Raw genomic sequence first — 20,361 nt, forward strand, 5'->3', positions numbered from 1 at the left:
TCATCACTGGTTACAGTGTGACTCAAGAAATCATCACCTTCCGTGTAATAGCACTCTAAAATGGACAAAGAATGTGCCATTCACTTTGTTTTAGGTTCTTCTGTTAACATTTTTTCATCTTGCACAACTTTTTGGTAGTGAATGTTAACATTTTTTCATCTTGCACAACTTTTTGGTAGTGAATTTTGTTGATAACAGTGTGATAAGCTACTGATCGTAAAACTTGTGGAAATATCTGATGCTGTTCGCCAGTATAAAAGGGTCTGTTTTAGCGAATTGCCTCATCAACTTTTTGTGTCGAGCCTTCATTCATGGCTGTAGGCCATCCAGATTGTACTTCATCATGAACATTTGTCCTTTCTTCATTAAACAGCCTACACTATTGAAATGTGGGACTTAGGGAAAGCAGGAAAAGGTGTGGGCGGGGCCTAATTAGTTACTGTTGGTTGCACAGTAAACACACTTTATTTAAGGAAATAAGTTTTTTTAAACAATCATTTGAAAAAGATTGACTGTAACACAAGCTACACTGATGGCTGAAGGCCTTATTATGAAAGAATTCAAAATTATTTGTCGGCTGAAGGCCACAAGCAATACTTCAGAACAATTAACGACTGAAGGCCTGAATTTCACATGAGGAAGACAATTAAAGATACCAAAATAATTTTTAAAACAATCATTAAAAAATGACTGTAACACAAGCTACACTGACGGCTGAAGGCTTTATTATGCAAGAATTCAAATTATTTGTCGACTGAAGGCCACAAGCAATAGGAATAATTTAAACAAATATTATTTTTAAACAATTGACACAATCAGACCAAATAAAAAAGGGAGTGAACCACAGACAGTGATCCAAGGATCGGTCTGAGAAAGTCCCTACAGCTGCATAAGCAGCGAGACAGGCAGCCAAGATTTACACTGGGCTAACAGGATGGCAACTCAAACTAGGGACAGTTTAAACGCCAATCAATTCTCTTACTAACTCCACCTAACGTGTGATAACCAGTACAATGATGGAATAATTCAAGCGAGGGCGAAGTGACACACAGCACTGTGTCTTCAGAATCCACTGTTTAAAACATCGAAAGGCAGAAGGAACCACTACACCCAAGGTAGACAAAACAAACCACAATCCACACTGCAATCAAGGAGGCTGTCGAACTACACTTCATGCTGGACAGCATCAGCAAGGTGAGGAAAAGTACACTGCCACAAAAATACACTAACCTCCAGGGCAGGTAACTGAGGCGTTAGCGGCCACCAGGCAGTAAAATACCACTGGTTGCACTTCACTAAATAATAACACAAAATTCAAAACTAATAACAGGCAGTGGAAGACAGCTAATAGATTCCACCAACTCGACGCGCTCTACTTGCTGCTGTTCATCTCACGGCGACCCTTGAGCAGCAACACACGAACAAATGGCGTGATCATAAAATAGTGGAGGTTTCACTACTGGATTAATGTTCACTCAATTCAACGTGCTGGGTCCGGTGGACAATGGGGTTGTGGCCCTCATAACTACAACCCCTCGATCCTGCAACGCCGGTGTGCCACCAGCGGTCCCAGCATGTCCTCAAGCTGCCTGACCTCTCTGCTCCTCCGTCCCAACTGAACTACCAATGCACATGACCCGGAAAACACTTCATGTCCTTCCAAAGATAGCACTTGGTAATAGATATCAATAAACACTGGTGCTGCCCCTCACGGACAGACAACACTAGCAGACAGAGTGGTGCCAGTAAACAGAAGAAGAAAACAAGACGCCACTATCCCTATTAAACGATGGCAACCTACCAACGGTACCAACGCGAGCCGCACACAGATCAACCTCCTCCCCTGAAACACCAGTCCGGGGGTAACCCAGCAAGTGCAAGTGTCCTAACCAAACTTGATTTGATGAAGATGGACCCAGTATTGCTTACCGGTGCGATTGTCTTTAACCAGAAGATTAACTGGGCCTAAGATACGCACAATAGTACAGGGACCCAGGAAACGGTGTGAACTTACCACCAAGGTTTCTAACATGCATCTCCCTCCCAGGAAAATCACAGACATACACCTGGTCTCCTGGTTTACTCCTAAAGACTCATCGATTACCTCCTTGGTACGTCCCACTCTTTTACACAAAATACTCTTCCTGACAATGAGTTCATCCAAATGCTCACCCACTGAAAGCCATTTCTTAACCGGCCCCCAAGTGGGGTCCTGATCCTGGTGGTTGGTAATGTCACTAAACAAATGAGGAATATTGCCTAACATGATGCAACTAAGATTGCATGCTGCAGCTTCTTGGGCGTCCTCATTAGATGGTTGTTCAGTAAATACACGGTTAAGGACATCTGCGAATGCATTCTCGGTGCCTCTAATTGTTCTTCACCTCGAATTGAAATGCTGAAATGCGTACTGCCCACCTGGCAATACAGCCAGTTTTATGTGGCCTTGCTAGCACCCAGCTCAATGCTTGATTGTCAGTTTCTAGCTGAAATAGCAATACTTCTCTATCGTGAACAAGACAGCCAATGCCTCACATTCTTAAACAGAATATTTAAGTTTGGTACTGGTCAACCGGCGAGTCGCATACGCTAATGGCTGCCTTTGACCCTCAGACTCCTGTAGAGGATGGCCGAAATACCCGCACTAGACGCATCAGTATGTACAATAAATTTTTTATTAAAATCGGGCACCCCGAGAATGGGAGGGTTGGCTATAGCTGTCTTAATGTGCTCAAATGTGGCCTCTTGGGCAGGCCCCCATTCAAAACACACACCCCTTTTTGATGCAGTTCATTTAAAGGAGCCGCCAACTGAGCAAAATTAGGGACAAAATGTCTAAAATAATTTGCCACGCCTATGAACCTAACAATCCCATGTTTATCAGCAGGCAGCGGGAGAGCTCTCAAATCCTTAGTCAGCTCCTGGTCAGTGGGAACGTTCTTGCCTGATACTAAGGATATCTGCTGCCTGGCTAATGTCAACTTACTGGGTTTAACAGTCAAACCAGCCCCTTGCAGATTAGCAATGACTTGCTGGATATGTTCCAAATGCTCCTGAAATGAACAGCTATGAATCACCCAGTTGTCCAAGTAATTATAAACACAGACTAATTTCAAGTCTCCAAGAATATTATCCAGCAAACGAGTGAGAATGGCTGCGCCAGTAGCCAAACCAAAGGGAACCATGTTAAACTCAAACAGATTCCAATCAGTACAAAATGCTGTAGCATATTTACATTCTTCGGCTAAGGAAATCTGATAAAATAGGCTTGATTCAGATCGAGCACAGTGAACCAATTAGTGCTGGCAAACCAAGTAAAAGAGTTATGAAGATCAGGTAAAGGAACAGAGTTGAAGACAACTATGGTGTTCAGGCGCCAGTAGTCAACAACAGGCCGAAAATCTTGCCCCAGATCCTTAGGAGCAGGGAATATGGGGGAAGCATAAGCATATGTAGAAGGCATAATAACACCTTGCTCGAGCATCTTAGAGATCTTTCCTCTTAGTATCTTTGTCTTAGGCAGTGAGAGACGATATGGGCTCTGCATGACGGGAGTATGGTCAGACAGATGAATATGGTGTTCAGGAAAATTAGTAACCCCCAGTCGATCGCAGAGAAGCTCGGGGAACCTCTGTAACAAATCTCCAAGTTCAAAGGCCTGCTGTGAAGATAGATGAGCAAGATCAGACTCATTAACCTTTACATCAACAGCCAGCATGCTGGCATTTCTCGATGCACCTTACGCTGAGCACATTCACAGAACCCAAACTTCTGAGCAGAAGCGAACTTAAAGAAGAAGGTGTTTCCAGAATAATCCAAGACAATACCAGTTTTACTGATAAAATCACATTCCAAAATCAAATCAGCCGGCAGCTTCTTAACCAAGGCCAAAGACAACCATGCAGAGGCAACACCTGGCCATTGGCAACCCGACATCTCTGCACTGAAGAAGGGACCGACTTAAGTCTCGTAAGATGACCAAATTCAAGAAACCATTCCAAGCTCAACAATGAAAAGGAGCTATCAGAATCCAAAAGGGCACAAATAGGTTCACCACCTACTTGAGAACAAATATAAAGCAGGGGAGGTGATGATCAAGCAACGACATGGGCACCCCAAGGTTTAAAGGCTCAATCCCGAGGTCACTGCCCAGCCCAGTGTCATTTATTATCTGGGTGCGTGTGGTTGAACGCTAGAACGAACTAAATGTCCTGTCTGACCGCACCTGAAGCAATGCCGTGGTTCCCTATTAGCAAACTCAGCTGATGTAAATAATCTGGAGTTGTCCTTGATAATGCCCATTGGCTGAATCTTAACTTCATGGTATGGATTGTCCATGAGCGGTAACGCAGATATCGCTACAGCAGCAGCACAAAGTTCTTCCCAGGTGGAGGGACGACCACAAAAAACAAAGTGCGACTTATCTGCTGCTTGCATTCCCCTCAGAACAATAGAAACTAACTTGTGTTCTGGCAAGTCGACTAACAAGGCCAAGAAGGCCGTCTTGACTCTGTCCACATATTGCTGTAACTCCTCTTTATCTTGCTGCAACTGCCAAATATAGCGACACTTGAGCTGTTTGCGAAATCTCATGGCCAATCTTTCGTTAATTACAAGCTCCCTCAACCGCCACAAGGAAAACCCCTCTGGCATGCTCTGGAATGAGAGTCCTCAATTCCCCTCTAGCTAACTGATACAATAGCAACAAAACTACTTGATGCAAAACACTAAAGGCATCAGGGTGTTGCTCAAGGCGAACGAACAACCATAATAACCTTTCAATTTGCTCGAGTTGGTCTATCACTACTTCTGTGATGTCCCAAAAGAGATGCACCAGAGGATTAGGCAATTTAGCAAACGCTGCATCTAATCTCTCGGTAGACATAAGTGCATCATTCCCAGGCTGGTTCACGCACCCCCCTAAAGACAGCAAGTCCTGCTCCCCAGTTCTCTTCCCATCAAGCTCTAAACATGTAATCTTAAACTGCAATTCATTAATCAAGGACCCCAATTGAGCGTTTGATTCCTTATAACGATCCTCTAACTTTAATGTCCTTAAATCCACTATCTGGTTGGATAAATGTACTAACTGTGCCCACCCTCTCTCTGACTGACTGCCACTAGGTTGAGTGTCTTCCAAAAAGCTAATGGTGTCCTCAAGGCCCCTAACAGCCTTACACAAAAACTCAATGGCTGTTTCTGTCTCACCCACAACATCTGGCGTGACGTCAACCGCCTGAAGAATGGAAGCACGCAAACGGGCGGCTAAGTCTGAGACACTACCGTCAATAGGTTGGCAACTTACCGCCAGCTCATAAATGAGGTGGTCTTTCCTCAACAGGCTGATACCGGGGCACTGTCTGAGCACCATTAGAATTCCTCACCTGAAACAACCAAATAGCAAAGACAAAAATCGTGTAACACTGACAGAGTTAAAATTTGAACCAACGGTAACTATAATGGCATTATTACAATAGTAACCATGCTCTACTGCCACTGAAATGTGGGACTTAGGGAAGGCAGGTTATGGTGTGGACGGGGCCTAATCAGTTACTGTTGGTTGCAAAGTAAACACACACACTTTATTTAAGGAAATAATTTCTTAAAAACAGTCATTTTAAAAAAAGTGACTGAAACACAAGCTACACTGACGGCTGAAGGCTTTATTAAGAAAGAATTCAAATTATTTGTCGGCTGAAGGCCACAAGCAATAGGAATAATTTAAACAAATACTATTTTTAAACAATTGACACAATCAGACCAAATAAAAAAGGGAGTGGTCCGCAGACAGTGCTCCAGGGATCGACCTGAGACAAGTCCCTACAGCTGCGTAAGCGGTGAGACAGGCAGCCAAAAGTTACGCTCACCTAACAGGATGGCAACTCAATATAGGAACAGTTTAAAGGCCGATCAATCCTCTTACCAACTCCACCTAACGTGTGATAACCAGTACAACAACGGAATAATTCAAGCGAGGGCGAAGTGACACACAGCACTGCGTCTTCAGAATCCAGTGTTTATGACATCGAAAGGCAGAAGGAACCGCTATAACCAAGGTAGACAAAAGAAACCACAATCCACACTGCAATCAAGGAGGCTGTCGAACTACATGTCATGCCGGACAGCATTGGCAAGACGAGGAAAAGTACACTGCCACAAAAATTCCGCTAACCTCCAGGGCAGGTAAGTGGGGCGTTAGCGGCCACTAGGCAGTAAAATACCTCTGGTTGCACTTCACCAAAATTCAAAACTAATAACAGGCAGTGGAAGGCGGCTAATAGATTCTGCCAACTCGATACACTCCACTTGCTACTGTTCATCTCACGGCGACTCTTGAGCAGCAGCACACGAACAAATGGCATGATCACAAAATAGTGGAGGTTTCACTACTGGATTAATGTACACTTAACTCAACGTGCTGGGTTGGAATGTGAAAATTTTGTGCAGGTTGGTAAGTCACCCGTAGACTGAAACACTAGAGCCTTCAGGATGCCAATTAGAGCTGTACTCCAAGGAAGCCACACGGACCTCTGCTACGCAGAGCTAAGTGACATTTCTACGTGCAGCCATAAGACTAGCCACTACCTATTTGAAAAACATTGCATGATATCACATACCAACAGTTCCAAAAACATTGACCAGCTCTATTTAAATCTGCGTGGGAAATATGAGAACTGCATTCTGATAATTTAAATTCTGTATTACGTTATTGAGAAATTTATTTTAATATATATTTTAGGGTGGCTCTGCCTCAGAACCTTTAATTATAAGTGACACCTGCTATGGAGATATTTGTAAGTATCCTTGACAACAGGTTCTGATACATACACCAGCTCTCAATAAATCAATGTTGCTGTGTGAAGGGAGATGGCATGATAGATGCAATATTAGTTGTGCGCCAGCTGATAGAGAAATTTTGTGCAAAAAAGGAGGTCATTACATCTTGCTTTTCTCAATATTGAGAAGGCATTCGATTGAGTACCCTTTCAGGTGATTCGGTATACTCTTCGTGATCATAAGCTTGATAAAATTGCTGTATAATAGCACCAGGCAGGTGTGGTGGTTTGCAGGACTGAGTGACAACTTCCCTGCGATAGTTGGCATTCATCGAGGCTCAGCTCTGTCTCTCTTGCTTTTTGTTATCGTAATGGATATCGTCATGTGCAGCCTACAGAATTGTGTACCACGGATAGAGCTACGTGCTGACAATTTGATGCTTGCAGTTGATACCACGAAAGATCTCAAAACTCGAGTCCAAATGGGGCAGGATCATCTGTAAAGATTGGACCTCTATTTGAACAGCAACAAGACTGAGTACCTTGGAATGATTCCATCTCTGGGAACTGTAAAAATTAATTGAGCTGCTCTCACTGAGGTAGATGTTTTGATGCCAATATTCTCGACAACAGTGTTACGACGATGTGGAGGAAGACTGGTGAGCAAGAACCGTAGTGACCTGGAAGTGATTCGGAGAAATCACTGGTGGTGTTTATGATAAGAAGATATGTACCCACCTAAAATCAATGATATAACACTTGATGGTGAGGCCAGTTGCATTATGTGGTACCAAGTGTTTGCCCACACTTAAAAGTGCTGAGCACTTATTACACGTCGCGGAAATGTGGATGCCGAAAAGGTCATTAGGCATTTCTGTGCCCAACTGTATAAACAATATGGTGATTTGACATCTAGCTGGAGTGGCCCCAATCAGTGTGAAGATGCAGGAATGAAGATTGAGTTTGTATGGGCACACTGCACATGAACCACCCAGCTCAGTCATCATCTCAGCCCATCGGCTCACTGTTGAAGGCCAGAGACAGCATGGAATCCTAAATTATGGTGGCTGGCACTGTAAATTCGGATATTAGATTAAGATGCCTAAATCCACAGAAAGCATTAGATCAGAACAAATGGCATGCTTCATCTCAAAAAGCCTATCCTGCCCCAACAGGAAGGTGTTAGGAAGAAGAGGAAGAAGAAGAATGTTTTCTGGAGTTTCAGTGAATGTGTGTGCATTGGACTTCATTGGTACACTCATGTTCAGAAAAAACAGAATGACTAGAGATAGGATGTTAATATTCACAGGACTTGTACATTAGTATGTTCTGCAGAAACGATAGCATTTGAACCATGCCGGCCCGTGGGTTCCAGGTCAACATCGATATCATGGCACAACACCACGTACTAGTAAAATGTGCCTGTGGCTCCCATTGTTGCCATAAAGCGAAGCTGATGATTGGATCGATGTGACTCGAACAGATGTCCAGGATGTCTCGCAAAAGTATGCACAAACGTATCGTCAATTCAGTGAGATTGAAAGAGGGTGCATTATCGGCATGAGATAATGTGATGCTGCTTGTGTGGGACGAAACATTTTGGCTGTGCAATGGGTGTGCTCAGAATGGTTCACGGAAGGCCGTAGAACACGATGAGATGGGTCAGGTCCCACCACCCAGACCACCACCAGTCAAGATCGACGCTTCAACCAAATGGCATTGTAGGACAGATCCGGGTCTTCCTTGGCTCTGGCACAACAGTGGATCAGTGTAACACATTGTACTCTATCGGTATGACAGTCCGCTGCTGTCTGTTGCAGCATGGGTTACGAGCACGTCATCCAATTCTTTGCCCACCTTTGATGAATGTGCAGAAACATTCTAGGTGGCAGTGGTGAATGGAATGGCGTCCCTGCGGTCAGGAATTGTATCAGATAGTATTTTTGGACAAATACACGTTCAGTTTGTTTGAAAATGATGGCCGCAATTTGGTTCGCCACAGATGGGGAGTGGCATCACAGAGACTGCATTCGCAAAGGACATGCGGCGCCAACTCGAGGTCTTATGAGGTGGGGTGCTGTTGGGCACAACTGATATCACAGTTGGTGCGTGTCCATGGCACTGTGACCAGTGTAACCCCTTGCGACCTGCAACCGTACCCTTCCTGCATGACGCCCCAGACACAATTTTTCAGTAAGACGATGTATGACCACATGTTGCTGCACGAACACGTGCTTGCTTGATGTCACAGGACTTGAGCCTTTTGCCCTGGCCCACCAGATCACCAGACTTGTCGGCAATTGAAAATTTGAGGGATATGGCAAAACGACAGGTGCAATGCTGTGACCCAGTGCCCACCACACTTGTAGCCAGGGAATGCAGTGTGGATGGCTACACCACAGGATGCCATTTGCGCCTTATGTGCATTGATGCCATCATGTGTGGAGCAAGTGATCAGGGCCCACGGCGGACCCTGTGCCTTCTAGGCAACAGGCAACTGAACCAAGGAGACTAGAATGCTAATCATTTCTGCAGAACATACTAACGTGCATGTCCTGTGAATATAAATGTCCTATCTCTAGTCATTCAAGATGTTCCGTTTTTTCTGAACATGAGTGTACAAGCTGCAGGACATCAAAAACATAAGGAATTTGTCTCTAAAACAAATTGTCTTGAATGTGTTATAGTTTCTTTTGCTCTTTTTCTTTTTTAGATTAGCAGGTTCATTCATGTTATTTGGTATGGAAGAACAACTATGTCCGAGAACGTCTAATCCCTTGAAGTAAAAAAAAAAAAATATTTTCTAATTTTTATGAGTCGAAACAGTTGCCATTTATTTCTACGGTAAATTGCTTATAACATATTCCCTGCATCATGGTAAAAATTCAACTCTGTCTCTCATTTTCCTTCATTTCAATTTTCATACATTTTTGATTTTGTGAAATTAATAATTTTATTGAGAATATAAGACCACTCTGTGCTAAAATATTTTTCCTCAAATTTAATCATAGTTTATAAATTTATATTACAAACAATTGCTTACTTCACCATTTTCTGCAATACGGTGAGTGATTTTGTGTTTTTTTGTCCGACAGATAAGGACTAACATTTTCTTACATCACATTACAAAGCTTGTTAACAGTGAATAATTATTTTTTTCCGTTTCCTTTTTACAATACAGAACATGGGATATATGAAACAACTAAATGTTTGCTGCCTGACTGTCTATAGTACAATATTAAATTTATTCCACTATCCATTTTGGCCAGCAGGCATGTTTGAATGGTTTTCCAATACCACTGCGGAACCATTGGCTGCAGGTTAAAATCAGTAGTCACATAAACTGAATATCATAACACAGACAGTTTCCTGGTGAAAATCTTGTTATTTAATAAACACAATATTACTCTTGTGTCAGTCGAAGTAGAAACACTGGGTATCTCAAGAAGTGGCCCCAATTTTTTGTGGTTGCTGGATTTTGGCCTGGCAAGGGTCCAACTCAAATGAATGTGATGCTGTGCCTTGTCACAATTCTTATCAACTCCATGTAAAACAAAGGAAAATATGTTGAAACATAAATGTAACAAATATTTTAAAATATTGAAAATTTTGATATTTACCAATCTTCACTCAGGTGGAATAGACAGTAGTGTTACTGGCAGTAATTTGTGACACTGGAGATTGAGTTTGGTTGTGTCTCAAACAAAGAGGAAGACAGGATATAATTTAGTGTTGCTGACACATATATCATGAAATTACTTGTGTTGTCCAAGTTTGATTCCATTAGAACAATTGTGTGCAGCGACTGTGGTACATTTCAGATGAGGAAAGGGAATCCAACAATCGGTCACAAATCCAATGTGTATTTTATTGCAGATCTAGGTTTCAGCTATCGAATAGGTACTGTCAGTGCTAAAAAAAATAGAAGAAAACATACAGGAATCAGTGATCGAAAAATGTAAAATGAAACCTCATTGTAAACTACTGTGACAACATATTTGGTAACATACCATTTAAACCAAGATCTGTAGACACAACAAGCATGTGACAACATACGGCATCATATGGTTTTAACGTGTACATAGCCAGATACTAAATGAAACTGTTGTTTACAGAGCAGTACAAGCAGCCACAGCTTATGCCATTCAGGGGGAGCAGTGGCCTCTATACCACTAATATCGACACAGAATTACCAGTTCAGTTTGTACATAAAATCAATATTGAAATTTAAAAACTGAAAACCAAGTAACCTATATTACAATTAAAACTTTTTGGTATTTTTTATATAAACCAAACTACATGTTAAAATGTTACAGATAACATTGAATTAGAGGAAAAATATTAATTCACTGAATAAATGCGGAAAATGATTGAAAATACTGTAAAACTTTTTTCATGAATGTTATACCTTGATTAAAGCTTAGAGTAACCAGTACACTCCCTGATTATAATTACAGTGCCATCTATTAAAATAATGTACCTACATTAATTAACGTAATAATGTCATTTGAACTGCAGTGCCTTAATTTTAGAAAAGAAAATATTTCAGGGTTGCCACAAGTTCTGAAAATCGGGGACTTTCAAACTTGTCAGAGAAATTTGAAGGGGAAAGGGGGGGGGGGGGGGGATGAGGAACTGGAAGAATCTCGTTTTTGTCTCAGTAGATGAAATGGTTTTTTTACTAAGATGTCATGCTTCGTCGCAAGCTGGGTGCAGCTGAGTACGTGTGCTGCTTCCCTACTCCCTCATTTTTACTGCTTCTCCCCTTCCTACCACTCCCCTCAGCTTGCAGTCAGTGCTACCACCACATCTTGCTGCTAACCTAGTAGCTGCTAACGAGAGCAGGGAGACATGAGGAGTGGTTTGTTTGGATCTGATTCTCAGAAACTGTTGACGCAGTGGCCAGAGATGGCAGTCATGTGCGCACGAGTCGTGTCTGAGCAATTATGTGAAAATGTGTATGCTCTCATTTTCTGGCAAAGGCTCTGGCTGAAAATTTAGTTGTGGGCATGTGATTGTCTTTTCTGCATACCTGTGTGTGGCTCAGTGACCTCTACGGTGAATTGTTACCTATACTCATTCTCAGAATATTTGTGCAAGTTATCTGTTGCATGGGTTGATCACCTCAGGCTATTTCTGCAGGTAATGGATTGGGCCTGCCAATCTGAAGCCCATTGTTTCCCACTAATGTGCAGGCTCTGCCTGTTGGGTCTAATCTCACCGATCTGCCCACAGGCTGGGTCTGTTTGTGTGTGGCATAATGCAGCAGATTTTTGTGGTTTATCCATAATCCAGGACTGCGGTGCTCCCCGGCAGGCCGGAGGCCACGGGTGATGGATTTCAGGAATTGCGACTGTCTCGCCATAAGTACATTGTACAGTGCAGCGTTTTATAGACATTTTATTTATTCTAGTACATTTTTGCACTTTGAAAGTAGTTCATAATTATATAGTATGGACTATAAGAAGAAGAAAATTGTACCAGTCGCTGGCGGTTTGTACACTACGTACTCGTATATTTTTCGAAAGAAAAATCACACAATACCTGTAAAATGAGATAATTGTGTGGCATTGATGGTCAGGAGGCCCCTTCCGGGGAAGTTCAGCTGCCAGGTTTCAAGCCTTCGTTCAGGCTGTCATCATCATGAAATGATGATGACAGCACAACACCCAGTCCACGAGCAGAGAAAATCTCCAACCTGGCTGGGAATCGAACTCGGGCCGGCTGCGTGGTAGGCAAGCACGTTACCACTCAGTTAAACAGGCAGACACACAATTCCTCTAATAATAGACATAACACAGTGGGTAATAACTGACAATAATGAATGTAGCAGAATCAATATTTTATTGGTTGTCACCTGTAGTGTTGGTTTACACAACTCTTCCCCACCTTATACAGTTATTTCAGGAGACCTACTTTTTTCTGAGGTTATTTCTGATATCAGTGAAGATATTTTAAATCTGACTTGTGACTCCAAGGAAATGCATATTTTTGTCATCAAATGTGTTTCGTTATATTAAAATAAAATAACATCAGTGGTGTTAATGAAACACACATACTATTTGGCTTGCTTTCTCCATCTAAAAACAGTGCATTACAAAAGATGTTGATGTTAGTTGTTAAGATGTTTGCTCACATTTAGAAATATAGAAATACAGAACTCCTTACATTTTTTTTTTGTCAGCCTACATCTTTACTCAACCTTGAGATCTCAAAATTTTCGAGAAAAAATGTTAAAACTTGTCTGGAAATCAGGAAATTTTGCTTGTGGAAACTTGTATCAGTCCTGGATTTACACATAGTGCCTAGTGAACTAGTAAGAGGTTAACTCAAAATGTATTGGATGAAATTGGCATTAAAAACATAACACACAAAATAACAGGAAAAAATTATAAAATTGACAACACCTTCAAGTAGTAATAAATTTTGTTCTCACTTGGTGAATTCCTAGGCATTGTAGAAAAAGGAGAATTGTTAGGCATGCTACACCCACCCTGAGTCTGTAGCAGAGGCATTACCTGTACAAGTATGCCATCAGTAGCTGCCCCTCAATCGAATCTGGCAGAAAAGTTGGTGGTTGAAAGTAAGCTATTGTCAATAATTTAGACTGCACCAGATTTTCAGTTCAAACATTTTATTTGTACTGAGATGTTGAATGAACTGCTGTTTATGTCCAGATTGAGTTTCGTGTATTATAATTAACAGTACAGGTAACTGGATAGCAACATACTGCATTCAACTGATGTCCAATAGTACGATTGTTAGAGTGCAGCAACCTATTACCAATGGAACTATTCGCAAAAGTTCACATGCAGTAAACGTACACAGTGAACACAGTCATTGAATAAAGTTCTAAAATCACTGTCCTTGAAGTCTAACTATTATATCGATATGAAAATGATGTTCACAGCAAGTAACTCTGGGAAGTAATACTGTTGATATTCTTATCCTATTGTGTGAATTAGCATTATCTATTATTAGAAGATTAACACAGTTCACAAAAATAATTACAAGTTCATAGTTGAGCATTAAAAAGAGTCATTGAATTGTGGAACGAACTCTCGGAAACGAAATTTAGATAAATCCCAATGCATTTTCCAACTTGTGATTTGCAGATGAAACTTCAAATGTGGTACATTTCACCTTATCGGAGGGCATAGGTCCTACTCCTTTCAAACTCATCGCAGATTGATCTAAAATGGCTTCCTACAAGCTTCTAATGTAGATTTACAGTAATTAGACCTGACCTTATCTATTGTTGTTTACTGGATTCTCGTACATTACAATTAAAGATTTACATTTCCGTGTAACTGAAGAGTGGAAGAAGATTCATTTGAATGTGAACTTCCAGATGTAATGATAATTTCTGTTAAATTACACTGACTACTTTACCTATATATGCAATTTTATTTCACTAACAATGTTTTTGGTAAGGAATCTAATCACTCTGAAACTAAATGAGTACAAGAGTTGCTAACATGTTTTCACCATTGGTTGTGAGACTACTTTGCTTATTTATATATCTTTTTCATCTACTTTACCAGGAAGTCAGTAATCAGGTGTATGTTTAAAAGTGAAAAGTGATAAAGAAATTTGAATTTACTGATGTTTCATAATTAGCATGTTTATTAGGTAAACTAATTACACTTATGGATTGTAAATAACAAAAGCTAACAGATACTAAAGTTAAGTTGGCTGAGCCCTGAGTTAATATTCAAGATTGTTGGTACTGTGCACGTCATATAAATTATAATATTGAAGATATTTGCAAAACAATAGGGGGGAGGGCGGGGGAGAAACATACCTGGTGGAAAGGATCCACCTGCTATGTTACAGGTCATAATGCCTTCTGCCTACAAGTAGGTGGCCATCAAAAAGCTCCCAAAAATTGTTGCTTCTCTTCACCACCTGCTTGTTGAGATGACTTCCCATGGCAAAAAAATCTCAGTGTGTTCCAGGAGGTGTATAAATCTGCACATTTCAGCTTTGTTACAGCAAGGACGGAACACCATGTGGGCAGCGAAGCTAAATTTTTCAACTATATCTCACCTATCCAAGGCCATGTATTCATCAAGCCTAATTTCAAGTCGTCTTCCTTTCTGACCCCCATAACAGGAATAAGTGTCTGTACATTTAATTTTGTTCACACCTGATTTGCGATAAAAACTTCTTCTGTCAATACTGTTAGTTAAAAAATGCCCAGGATTATTTATAGTTGAGAATGAAACCATATTTTAGATTTCCTAAAAATTGATACTACTCTTGAACTAATTTTTCTGTGATATGGCGAATAAATTTATTTATCCAGAATGAGATTTTCACTGTGCAGCAGAGTGTGTGCTGATATAAAACTTCCTGGCAGATTAAAACTGTGTGCCGGACCGTGACTCAAACTCGGGACCTTTGCTTTCACGGGCAAGTGCTCTACCAACTGAGCTATCCAAGCATGACTCACGCCACGTCCTCACAACTTTACTTCTGCCAGTACCTCGCCTCCTACCTTCCAAACTGGAAGTGCTTGTCTAGATGGAAATAGTTCTCTTTATATAAATTTAGCTTTTCACTTAGTTTTTTCTGTGCTACGGAGGTTATGTCCCTACCAATTCTTATAGTCTTATGTTCATCAAAAGTTAGTTATATGTTCAGATTTTCCCTCTATAATCACTGAGTTTCCTTTGACAGCTTTCATAATGATGGTCTCTTCATCATTGTTATCGAACCTGTCGACTATTGCCTTTTCATTACAATTATTATTAGAGGGTCTAATACATTCACTATTAACAATGCTACTACAGTCCTACTTTGTTCAATCTTTTAAGACTTTTGAGTGTCAATTGCATACTTCACATTCACAATAGTAGCTTTTATGACTGTACCATTAATTTTAGTACTCTAATTATATTTCAAAACTTTGCTTAAAATAACTTTTCCCTGTTCACTGTAGTTAATGTTTGTCAGATTTACACTTTCTGATAAAAACTAAATTTCTGTTCACTACCTGTATTAAAACCCACAGAGTGCCCCATCAACTTTCAAATTTTATGATCATGTCTTAGTGTTGTTTCACTAGCTACTTTGTTAAGATTGTCCCTTAAAAAAAAAGATGAAGATTAAAAATGAAACATTAAAAAAAGTTAAAAGCTCTGCTATCTCAAAATGTTATCTATACAACTCATAACAATTTTCTTTCTCTTTTGATGAACAACTCCCTTATTTCACTTCTCATAATCACAACCTCACATTTTCTTGTACACTTTAGCACTTTTTCAGTCCTTAACCTGCTGTGAAACCTGGCTCGTATGTACCTGGGTGTGACTTTCTTTGCAATGCATAGTTTATTGAATATGATGTTCTGGATGATATTAGCAAACCTGATCCTAAGACTCTTATATTTGTAATATGTTTCACATGCTCAATATGACAGAATTTTTACCAACTTTGATTCCATTGGAACGGTTGTGTGCAATGCCTGTGGTACTCGTACATTTCAAAAGCCTTAATTAGAATCTGGCTGTGTACATGTTAAAGTCATGTAGCAATGCGTTGTCACAAGCTTGTTGAGTATGGTGTGACTCCATTTCAATCATTTGGTACCTAATACGTTGTCACTACTATCGTGCAATGTGGTTTTAGTTTACAATTCGGATTTGTGACCAACCGATGGATTTATTTTTTTTTGTTAGATACTTTTGTTATCCTTAAAGTGTTGCTAAATCTAAAAAGATTCCCTATAATGGTGATTTGTAAAGGTATTTCTGACAAGTGTATGGTGAAATTTCTGAAATGACCATACAGAGTTGTGTCAAAGTGTTGCTGCTCTAGAAGATCATGTTTATCCATTATAATGGAAAGTGTTTGTTGTATTACTACAAACACAGTAAAGTTTGTGGAGTGTTAGACCAGCATTTTCTTCAGATTGTGGATTGCATAACAACCACAGATCAATATCCTGTGCTCATCAGAGGGAAGTAGCTGGAGAAGTTGCTTCAAGCATACACAAGCAAGAATTGTAGCTCCAACACTGTTAACATACGTAATCAGTCTAGTGAATAATTGTCTAAAAATTTCAGAAGGCTGTTTGTTGACAACATGGAAATGGAGCAGTATGTAGGGAGAGAGGGAGAGAGAGAGAGTGAGTGTGTGTGTGTGTGTGTGTGTGTGTGTGTGTGTGTGTGTGCGCGTGTGTGAGTGCGTGTGTGTGTGCACGCGCATGCATGCAACTACCGACAGAGCTATCCAAGCCTGAGTCACAACCTGACCTTATAGCTTTACTTCCACCACTACTGCTTCTTGCACCTTCCATACTTCACAGAAGTTACACTCCATACCTTGCAAGATGAGCACTGCCGGAAGAAAGAATGTTGTGCAGAAATGGCTCAGACACATTCTAGGGGATTGTTTAAAAAAAAATTCCTCTGCAGCAGAGTGTGCACCGTCGAAACTTGCTGGTGGATACCTCAAATGGTAGAGGACTTTTCTGTGAAAAGTAAAGGCCACAGATGCAAGTTCTGGTCCAGTAGTCAGTTTTAATCTGCGAGGAAGTTTCAAATCGGCACACACTCCGCTCTGCAGAGTGAAATTTCATTCTGGCTGACAGCAGTTCTTTCTGTGCACTGTGAACTCTCTGCCACACAGTGCAAGATAGCTTTCTGAGTATAAATGTAGATGTACATAGTATTTTCAGAAATAATAATAGATTGAGTTTTAATATTAGCTGTGTATTTCTCATCTATTACTGTACCATTCACATACATTGTCTGTGTGAACTGATTATTGCTTGTATTTCAGTCCAGTTAAGAAATGGAAACAACAATAAGCAGGTGGATTGAACTCATCTAGGGGTGAGAAGTCATGTACCCACATGATGTGTACCACAAATCCAGTTTCAGCTCACCGCAGGTCTGGGAAGGAAGTTTTAGAGTGCTGCAGAGGTAAATTCGAGAGTATGGGGAAGTTAACACAGAAGTGAACTTTGGCAAAGTGTCTGTCACTGACTCATTCCTTTACCATTTGCAGAACAAATTCGTCTCCTTTTTAAGGTTTTGCAAATCACCACTATGTAGTGCTGTTGAGATGTGACATGACTATGGTTTAAAACTTCTCATTTTTATTGTTGAAACAATGGAAGCTTTGAATTTGCCTGATTACTTTGTTTACAGTGAGTGTTTAACAAAATTGTGTAGACAAAAAGTGTAAAAGTTTTTGCTGAATTTTCTTTAAAGACTTGCATAAAAGCCTAACTCTACAGTGGTACCTCAAATTGCTTTGTTCAACTTTTTGTAATCGATTGCTTTCAGAAAAAATATCTGTTCCCTGTGGGTGTTGCGCAGTACGATCGAAGCTTAAAAATGAAACTTGCGTCAGTTAGTGAAATAAATTGCTAAAAAATTTTGACTTGGGAAAGGAAAAATTCATAAGCAACCCTGTAGCAGGAGGCTCATCTCACTTATACAAGGGCTGTCTGAAAAGTTCTCAGCCTGATAGTGAATATGACAGTTTATGCTATCAAAGAGTATATTTCATCCAGCATCGTTAGATTGCTGCTATCCCCTCTGTGTAGTGTTCTTCCAGAGTGCTGCAAAGTATCCATGTAAAGCCACAGTGGCTTCTCCATTGGATAGAAAGACCTGACCAGTGAGGAATGTCTTCAGTTTTGAGAACAGATGGAAGTTTGAGGTAGCCAAATCTGGGGAATATGGTGGATGTTCCAGCACTTGATGAACAAATCCTGCAATTTCCCCATTGGCAAGACCCTTTCATGGGTCTGATGGAAGATTATTTTTTTTTTTCTTCTTTAGGCTGTTTGTTTTCACAACTGCTTGCATCCAATATTGTGAGAAGTTGAGTGCAGTATTCTCCAGTTATGGTTTTACATTTTTCAAGACAGACAATCAATAAAATTCCTTTTGCATTCCAGAACACCAACACTATGATCTTTCCCTCCGATGGCTGTGTCCTTGCCATCTTTGTAGCTTGCATTCACTGTATAGTCTGCTGTTTGGATGTGGGTGTGTAGTGGTAAAGCCATTTTTCATCCACTGTCATGACTGTCAACACAAAAAGTCACTTCTGTTTTTCTTAAAATGCACCAAGCACTTTTCGGAAAGTGTAATGTGAATGCAATTTTGATCCTCAGTGAGCATACGTGGCACCCATCTTGCACAAAGGTTTCTCATATTCAGTTCCTAGTGGAAGATGTGATCATCACATTCCTTTGATATCCCTAGAGCATTAGCAATTTCAATCGCCTTTATACGCCAGTCTTCCAAAATCATACCATGGACTTTGTCATTGATTTCTGGTGCATTTGCAGTTTTTGGACATCTTCCTTGTGAATTATCTTGGACACTTTCAAGGCCGTGTTTAAACTCTGCAGCCAAGGTACAGAGCCGTTATGCATATTTACAAGCCACAAATGAATTTTGGTCAGTGTTATTCCTTCTTTTATGAATAAGTTAATCACTGTACAATTTTCAATTTTTTCCATTTTCAACACCACACATATCACAACTACTTCAAATGACTGCCTACAGTCAACTTGCAATGTTACATGGTGTCTGTAACATGTGTACCAACATAAGGGGGAAAATATCACGCAAGTAGTGCTGTGATCTCTGGGTGCGGCTGAGAACTTTTTATTCAGCCGTCATATTTGTACGAGCTGGAAAGTATGCAGCAATCAAGTGTGTCCTAATAAAAGTAACAAAAGTAGTTTCTTGGCGAAGCACTTCCGAGAGAGAGACGACTTATTTCTCTAGTCATACTGGGCTACCTTGACATTTCTTTAGAGGACATAAGTTAACACTGAATGGTATACAACAATATTGTTTGTCGTCAGTTAAAATAGGGAAAACCACCTAAAATGTTGCAGCATTCTTTATCACGGAAATGCCGTCTGACTCAAAATGTCAAATAGTTGATTATTTGACAGAGAAAAACATCAGATTTACATCTCTTTAGTTGTATTATGACCTAAAAAGTTATTTTTGTTTGTTTTGTGTAAGTAAAAAATTACGTAGACAGTGATTTCCATCTACTCAGAAAGCTATTGAATCCTCCCAAACCACATTATCAAAGATATCAACATCAGAGAGGAAAAACGTTTCCATAATTGGATCGAACAAATGCAAAGCTGCATAAATTTTATAGACACGTATTTTGAGCAACAATAGAATGATTTGTACAAAAAAATGTTCTTTTTCAACTATTTTTATAAATACATAAAAGGCAGCCATTGTAGTAAGTGTTGTCAAATATATGCCTCTGATTTGTTTCATATGTGTGTGTCTGTCTGCCACTGCTTGCTAAAAGATTCTTTGTAAATTTTGCGGAACAGTTTTGTACTGTTCTGTTTGTAACTACACTCATGTTTATACTCTGAACTTCTCTTACAGTTTACTATGGAAAATAACCACATAATGTTCTTTGTGAACATGTGTGCCGTGGAACTGAAAACACTCAGCAAGCAAGATCTTAAAGTGCCGTACATCTCCAACAGTTTTGTAGAGGTTAGTTTCTGCTGAGTAATTTTGTCACCTATTTGTAAATTTAATGACTGGCCTTAAAACAGGCAAAGTTACTTTTT

The 20,361-nt window shown here is 40.2% G+C and overlaps 1 protein-coding gene across 7 annotated transcripts in view; it reads left to right on the top strand.

Moving 5' to 3' along the window:
* The window catches only part of LOC126424772 (uncharacterized), a 112,037-nt gene that overhangs the window by 72,761 nt on the left and 18,915 nt on the right, over positions 1–20,361 (top strand). For 4 of the 7 annotated variants that reach the window (XM_050087524.1, XM_050087528.1, XM_050087530.1 and 1 more), the window contains one exon: positions 17,565–20,284. Coding sequence is in view for 1 of the 7 variants with exons in the window: in XM_050087527.1 (XP_049943484.1) it covers positions 20,171–20,187 (17 nt within the window). In the remaining 6 variants the exon portion in view is untranslated. The remainder of the gene's footprint in view (positions 1–17,564; positions 20,285–20,361) is intronic. The other 3 variants (XM_050087526.1, XM_050087527.1, XM_050087525.1) reach the window with 2 other exon arrangements.

Source organism: Schistocerca serialis, chromosome 10 (genome assembly GCF_023864345.2).
Source record: "Schistocerca serialis cubense isolate TAMUIC-IGC-003099 chromosome 10, iqSchSeri2.2, whole genome shotgun sequence".
NCBI classification, from domain to species: Eukaryota; Metazoa; Arthropoda; class Insecta; order Orthoptera; family Acrididae; genus Schistocerca; species Schistocerca serialis.